Here is a 7906-nt window from a genome sequence, read left to right on the forward strand (position 1 = left end):
CGTTGGCAGTGTGACAAGATATTGTACAGGATATTTTAAACTCATGAAATTTATAGTTCTGATGCTTTTGGCCACAGAGTGTCATTTTATTACTTCTGGGAAATGGCTATTTCAAAACAGCTTTAATGGCTCATATATACTCTACATAATCTCAAGGTTATTATTCTGACATCAGTTGCTGCTATGACTTTAGAGTACATAAGTAAAGGTGCTTTTTAATGTGCGGTCAACAACCACTTACGTAATTGCTGATTTCCAGATTTTGATGTTTCTTAAGTCTAGATGGATTTTTTTTTTTGCTTGCTTTTCATTACATAAATTTAGTTATTTTCAACAAAGCTTGTTTTCCCACTTTATCCCCCCATTTTGGTTACTACAGTGCTTTGTTTCACACTTCATTTGTAAAAGTTTTATATATATATATTTATTTTAATTTTTAATTTTTTTAAAGATTGGCACCTGAGATAACAACTGTTGCCAATCTTCTTTTTTTCCCTGCTTTTTCTTCCCCAAATCCCCCCAGTATATAGTTTATATTTTAGTTGTGGGTCACTCTAGTTGTGGCATGTGGGATGCTGCCTCAGTGTGGCCTGACGAACAGTGCCATGTCTGCACCCAGGATCCGAACCAGTGAAACCCTGGACCTCCAAAGTGGAGCACGCGAACTTAACCACTCAGCCATGAGGCTGGCCCCTATATATATATTTAGAATGTGCCATTTTATTATTGCTGAATGAAAATGAAAATGTCCCATTTTCTGATATAATTCTCAGATTGTTACATCAGCAGTTAGTTACTGCCACACTCGTGTCAGCTTAAAACACAAATGTTATCACTTACTGTTTCTTAAAAAACAATTTAAGGTGTAGGCATCTTGAAGCACTTGAGTCTATATTTCATTGGAATATATATGTCCAGCAATAAGCATGTTTTCAAATCCAGTACTTAGTTTGTGTACAAATGTAATTATGTTTATTGTGTACATATTGTACAGAGCATGCGTGTTAAAAGCTACTTACCATGGTTTAAATGCAGATGTTCACATCTCATTTTTTTGGTCATGTTAAGTAAACATTGATTTTCTTAAAAAAAATAAAAAGCACATAGCCCAGTGCTTGACATAAATGTTAGCTGCTAATATTATTTTATTATTGTTAGAGAGGGAGAGTCAAAAGATTATTTTCTATTCCATGAGACTAGAAACTAAAATAATCTAAAATAACTTTCTTTTTAAAAAGAAAAGCAGGGGCCGGCCCTGTGGCCGAAGGGTTAAGTTCGTGTGCTCCGCTTTGGTGGCCTAGGGTTTTGCTGATTCGAATCCTGGGCGTGGACATAGCACCACTCATCAGGCCACGTTGAGGCGGCATCCCACATAGCACAACCAGAAGGACCCACAACTAAAATAGACATCTATGTACTGGGGGGATTTGGGGAGAAAAAGCACAACCCCCCCCCCCCCAAAAAAAAAAACAAAAGCAAAACAAGACAAGCCAACTTAGTTTTATTTATAGAAACCTCCACAGGTGCTGTGAAAACAGAAATTCTCAGGTTTGGGAGAAAAAGCTAGGATTGAGGAGCAATGTGTAAGTTATATTCAGTGTTATTAAACTTACAAATTTCTAATACAGACTTGTAAAGCTATATCAGCATATCTTTAAGGAAATTTCCAAGGGAAGTGGAGAAACAGTCTTTTCTCTCCTGGAAGTAATTGCTACTCCTTTTTGACTTTGATTAAAGTGGTCAGATAGCTTGGGACTCTGGGAAGAAACATGATAAATATACCTCCTCATTATTTAGTCACTTAGGTTTCACTCCTCATCATGCTTTGATTAGTAACATTGAAAGAGACTGGTACTTCAAGGATGGTGACACAAGAATCTTAGAGTTGTAGAAATGGGAAATTTAAAAAAAACTTTTCTAAAGAGAATTTCTTATGGGTTTCACTGATAGCATGAAAACTTTTTCAGGTGGTGAAGTTAAAAGGCCAGGTGCTGTCTGTCATGTTCCGGTTCCGGTCTAAGAACCGAGAATGGCTCTGGATGAGAACCAGCTCCTTTACTTTCCAGAACCCTTACTCAGATGAAATTGAGTACATCATCTGTACCAACACCAATGTGAAGTATGTACCATAAAGGCCTTTTCCAGTGTTGGGATTTCTCATGGGCCAAGTCTGCTTAGCCTTGTCAGGCTACCTCCTCCTCTTCTACTTTTCTGGTAGTAAATACCATTAGTTTGAAGTTCCTCATCTTCCAACTTCTTAGAATTTGGGGTAGTTTATCCAGGTAGAATAAGATTTTAAATAATAGTTTAGAGACTAGGTTCTGAGGTGTGAAGCGTTTGTATTTCAATTTTATGTTTCAACCCTTTCTAGAAAGGATTTTGTTTTGTACCTCAGTTTATTGCTCTTGTCTTGCAGAATTTTTCTCCTAAGCAAGTGTCTGCAAACTCTGTAAACATTCAGATAATAAATATCTTAGCTTTGTGGGGCATACAATCTCTATTGCAACTACTTAACTCTGCTTTTGTTGCACAGAAACAGTCCTAGACAAATGAAATGAACAAAGATGGCTATGGTCCAGAGGCTTATTTACAGAAACTAGCAATGGACTGGATTTGACCCATGGACCATAGTTTGCTTTAGAGCATAGTTACATCCACTCTTTCATTAGTTTCTGTTGCTCTATTCCTTGATTCCTTTCTTTAGAGCTTTCTCTCTCAGCTTTGTAAAAAACAGTTTTACTGAGATAGATTTCAGATACCATACAATTCACCCATTTAAAGTGTACAGTTTTTTTTAGTATATCACAAGGTTGTGCAGCTATTACCATAATATAATTTCAGTACATGCTCATTCCGCTTTAAGAATCCTCATTAACTGTCATCCCTCCGCTCAAGCCCTATACAGCTAGTCTACTTTCTGTCTCTATAAATTTGCCTATTCTAGGCATTTCATATAAATGGAATCATACAATATGTGATTCCTTTATGACTGGCCTCTTTCACTTAGTATAATATTTTAAGGATCATCCATGTTGTAGCATGTGTCTGTACTTCATTTCTTTTTATTGCTAAATAATACTTCTTTGTATGGATATACTACATTTTGTTTATCCGTTCATCCGTTGATAGACATTGAATTGTTTCCATTTTTTGGCTATTAAGAATTCTGCTCTGAATGTTTGCATACTAGTTTTTGTGTGGTTATGTTTTTGTTCTCTTGGGTATATACCTAGGAGTGGAGTTGCAGGGTCACATGGTAACTCTGTGTTTAATCTTTTGAGGAATTGCTAAACTATTTTCCAAATCTGCTGTAGCATTTTATATTCCCATCGGCAATGTATGAGGGTTCCACTGTCTCCACATTCTTTGTCTTTTATTGTACCCATCTTAGTATCAGTTGTCAAGTTCCTTTTCCATTTTATCTGTGTAGAATTGGCTTTGAACCCACCTTTTGAAGATCTGATTATACCTGGTGACAACATTGAGTCTGTATCCTCCAGTTCAATTTTTAGGGCTTGTAAAGTTTAATTCTTTGCTAATTAACTTAGTATAACAGTGGATTGAATTAGAAATTTTTATTAGCTTAGGACTCAGGTATATGATCAGGATCATTGTAGGTTTTTTTTTGTTTTTGCATCTTTAGATTACAGAGTAACTATAGTTTTGTGTTTCCATTTTGTTTAAATTTTGAAATTTTTAAGTCTTTTTAAGAATTTGTTTCTGGCAGTAATGGCTTTCTTCATTTTTACAAACAGTTTTTCCACCAAAATTAATTTTAATTAATTCTTAATATTTTATTTTTAACGAATGTTCTTTATAGAAAATTTGGGAAGTATTGAAAACACTTAAAGAGGAGGAAAAAAATACTCATTATCCAGAAATAGCCTTTGTTAATGTTTCAGTGTATGTACTTTCAGATTTTTACTTACACTTTTTTTGAACACAATATATAAATATACACACATACACATATCCCCAACAACTAGGTATTGAATAACTACAAGGAGTTAGAACCCAAACAGGATAAACTCTTATGCCAGAGGACATAGTTTCTATTTGTACCATGTTGTCCATAGTGAATGATTTGCTGAATCTGAAGTTATAGGTTACCTGTAGGATTGGACTTGAAAGGAATTTATTAGTGATTGCCCCACCTACAGGTGAGTCTATGGAACTTTATGTACAAATAGAGTCAGATGCTTTTTTTTCTCTGTTCTGTCTACTCTCCATTTTCCCAGGAACTCCAGCCAGGAACCACGGCCTACACTGTCCAGCACAATCCAGAGGCCACAGCTAGGTCCCTCAGCTAATTTACCCCTGGAGATGGGCACAGGGCAGCTGGCACCCAGGTGAGAAATGATGGAAGAAACATTTATTGAGCAGTGACTAGCCTAGGGGGTGGCTGTCTGCAATCCTCTTTGTTTGTTTATGTCTTTAAGCGCCTTTTAAGATTCTTTTTTAGAATCTTTTTTCCTATTTCTCTCCTCACTGGCCTTTAACATATAGGCAGCAGCAACAGCAAACGGAGTTGGAGGTGGTACCAGGACGAGATGGACTGGCCAGCTACAATCATTCCCAGGTTAGTGTGTCTTCTTTGAAGAGGACAGTGAGCATTTCCTTAAGAAATGTCCCCCAGTGCCAGTTAGAGTGTATGTGTATCTTTATATGAATTTAGAGGTTATTGAACTGTCATATTAAACCTTTCATGGTTATTTTTATCATTGTATTCCACAGGTTTCTGTTCAGCCTGTGACAACCACAGGGCCAGAACACAGCAAACCCCTGGAGAAGTCAGATGGTCTATTTGCCCAGGATAGAGACCCAAGATTTTCAGAAATCTACTCCAACATCAATGCAGGTATGTTTTCGTTTTCCTTTTAAATTCTCATTTTGATCATTTACTGATGGACCTGCTGCTGCCCAGTCAGTAGTCTTCCAACATATTTCCACTTAATTATAATACCTTATGAATAAACAGGAACTTGCTGAACTAATATACTACAGCCCCTTGACTGGCCCTCCCCCCACTCCTTTTGGTCCACAGATCAGAGTAAAGGCATCTCCTCCAGCACTGTCCCTGCCACCCAACAGCTATTCTCCCAGGGCAACACATTCCCTCCTACCCCCAGGCCGGCAGAGAATTTCAGGTGAGCCCCATATGTGTATGTTGCTTTATAGGGCAACTGAAAGATTCAGTTGCTGACTCCAGGTTTTATTCTTCCCTAGCTTTCTCTGGTCTTTTCAGACAAAGCAGTGGAACTTGTAGGGCCTAGGATGAGGCAAGCTGCTTTTCTTCCTGCTGTTTTTTGCACCTGTCCTATTGCCATGTTCTGCGTTTTATCTCTGTGTGTCTTGATCAGTGTGTGACTGTCAGTCTTTCTTGTCTTTTCTAAATTCTGTTATCAAGTTTTCCTTAAACTTAGGGAAGTCAGGGGAATCTAGGGATAGTGCTAGATTGTCCTGCAATTCCCAGATTCTGTGGTACACCCATCCTTTTAATCCTTTACCTCACTATTTGTTCACTCCTAGAAATAGTGGTCTGGCCCCTTCTGTAACCATCGTCCAGCCATCAGCTTCTGCAGGGCAGATGTTGGCCCAGATTTCCCGTCACTCCAACCCCACCCAGGGAGCAACCCCAACTTGGACCCCTAGCACCCGCCCAGGCTTCTCTGCCCAGGTAAAGCTTTTCATTTCTCTGTCCCCTGTGTACAGTTTTGTTTGGTTAGGTTGCTTTCCATATATAAAATTATCATTGTCTACCATAGATATCTTCTCATCAATCCCCACCCCTACCTTCCAATTTTTATCTTTATTGGGAATAGCTAAATAATTAAAAACCATAGATAATCCAAAAATCTCAGAGTCTGTGGTTTTTCACATATTCACTTTAAATCAGAATTTCTCACACGGAACTTCTTGAACAGATTTGATTTTTCAGATTAGTTTTGAGGTAAATTTTAAGAAGTGTCCACTTTGGTTAGTGCTACAAACTATAAGAACAAAGGAGAAAGTTAATTACTAATTTACACAGAGACTGATGTCTGTTTAAAAAAAAAGTGTTGAAAAATCCTTATAAGCTCTATGTGTTTATGTATGTTAAGCCTAAAGCTAATATTCTTTCATATATTAATGTATGCTTATATTGCATAAGTGATATTTTAAATGAAAAAACAAAAACAAAAGTAGGCTTCAGGATTGTTATATGCTGTATGATCTCAATTGTATAAAAAATCCATAGGAAAATAAAAACTGGAAGAAATTATCAAAAATGTTAACCATGGGTCTTTGGTGATAGAATTATAAATGATTTTCTTTTTTTTCCTTTACTTTCCAAATATTCCAAGTGCATATGCATTACTCTTATGGTGAGGGAAATGTTTAGTTACCAAAAAAAAGGACACCATTAAGAACAAATGAATGCAATAAGACTGAATAATAAAATGAAGCAAAGTATTTTTTCTCCTTATGTAGTACTGTACTGTTATTAATGCCTCTAGTTTTTATAACTTTACAGTTTATAAAATGCTTTCATTTAAATCATTTTCATTTAATTCTCACAACTCTAAATGTATACTTATTTTAATCCCATAATTCTTTGCTTTTTGCACTTTATCACAACTACCTAGAAATAGTGTCGAGGGAGATTGGGAGTTAATTAGAAGGAATATACAATAGGAATTAAGTGATGAGCTTGGCTCAGAATCCAGTGATTGACAAAGGGTTGACTCTCATAAGAATGGTATGTATGGTAATGTTAATGTTCCATGTATTGTTCTCTATCCATTTCTCTCTTTTAGCAGGTGGCTACCCAGGCTACAGCCAAGACTCGCTCTTCCCAATTTGGTGTGGGCAACTTTCAGACTGCATCCTCCTTCAGCCCCATGTCCCTCCCTGGTGCGTCCACTGCCTCCCCTGGTGCTGCTGCCTACCCTAGTCTCACCAATCGGGGATCCAACTTTGGTGAGTTTAGATAGAAGGAGGGTAGCAGGAAAATCACAGCACTAAAGAGAAAAGGTTTGATAGTTAAAATGGTTTGCTTGCGTCCTGGGTGCACTAACCTAATTATGGGGAAGTGCAAGGTGACAGTCCATTTGGAATTTAAAACCTATCCACATGAAAAAGACTTTAGCACATATAACAAAAAGCATGCAACGTATTAGAAGTTTAATAATATGCAAATGTAACCTAAATGAGCAAAGGACTCTTCAAAGGCTACCTAGAGAAGAAAAATTAATTTGGGCCTGGGTTTTGAAATACAAGAGGCATTAATTGGCAGAGAGAAGGGCAGAAGGTATCTAAGTAAAATTAATGCTTGCATGTACTTATATGTGTGTTTCTCCTCTCCAGTGGGGTTAGTAGATTGAAGTTGTTTATTCTTCCTTGCTCTCTTTCCAGCACCTGAGACTGGACAGACTGCAGGACAGTTCCAGACACGGACAGCAGAGGGTGTGAGTGTCTGGCCCCAGTGGCAGGGCCAGCAGCCTCATCATCGTTCAAGTTCTAATGAGCAACATGTTCAACAGCCATCAGCACAACCACCTGGCCAGCCTGAGGTCTTCCAGGTGAGAGGGTGAAAAGATTTCAGAAAACCAGAAACTAGGAGGAGAGGAAGGGTCAGGGAGGAGAGACAGAGAAGGAAGCATGCATGGATTGAGGTGTTCGATTGGGGCAGGGAGGCTGGGGAGGGGTATGTGGGAGAGACAGAGTAGGGACATGTAGGAATAAATGTCATTAATTGGAAAGATTGTGAACTTAGTGTGATAGACAACCTTTAACCAGACTGTGGTTAGTGACACGAGGCTGTGTGAAGATGCCAAAGAAAGTACTTTTATCCAATTCAAGGAGAACCACATCCCACTTCACAGTAGCTTGAGTATAAACATACTGATTATAGCTATAAAGGTTG

The 7906-nt window shown here is 37.9% G+C and overlaps 1 protein-coding gene across 8 annotated transcripts in view; it reads left to right on the forward strand.

Moving 5' to 3' along the window:
* The window catches only part of ARNT (aryl hydrocarbon receptor nuclear translocator), a 62932-nt gene that overhangs the window by 52569 nt on the left and 2457 nt on the right, over positions 1 to 7906 (forward strand). For 4 of the 8 annotated variants that reach the window (XM_070268307.1, XM_070268308.1, XM_023641233.2 and 1 more), the window contains 8 exons: positions 1968 to 2119; positions 4239 to 4349; positions 4507 to 4579; positions 4735 to 4858; positions 5045 to 5147; positions 5530 to 5677; positions 6801 to 6960; positions 7396 to 7562. In XM_070268307.1, coding sequence (XP_070124408.1) covers positions 1968 to 2119; positions 4239 to 4349; positions 4507 to 4579; positions 4735 to 4858; positions 5045 to 5147; positions 5530 to 5677; positions 6801 to 6960; positions 7396 to 7562 — 1038 coding nt within the window. Of the gene's footprint in view, positions 1 to 1967; positions 2120 to 4238; positions 4350 to 4506; positions 4580 to 4734; positions 4859 to 5044; positions 5148 to 5529; positions 5678 to 6797; positions 6961 to 7395; positions 7563 to 7906 lie in introns of all 8 variants that reach the window. The other 4 variants (XM_023641234.2, XM_023641237.2, XM_023641232.2 and 1 more) reach the window with 1 other exon arrangement.

Source organism: Equus caballus, chromosome 5 (assembly GCF_041296265.1).
Source record: "Equus caballus isolate H_3958 breed thoroughbred chromosome 5, TB-T2T, whole genome shotgun sequence".
Taxonomy (NCBI): domain Eukaryota; kingdom Metazoa; phylum Chordata; class Mammalia; order Perissodactyla; family Equidae; genus Equus; species Equus caballus.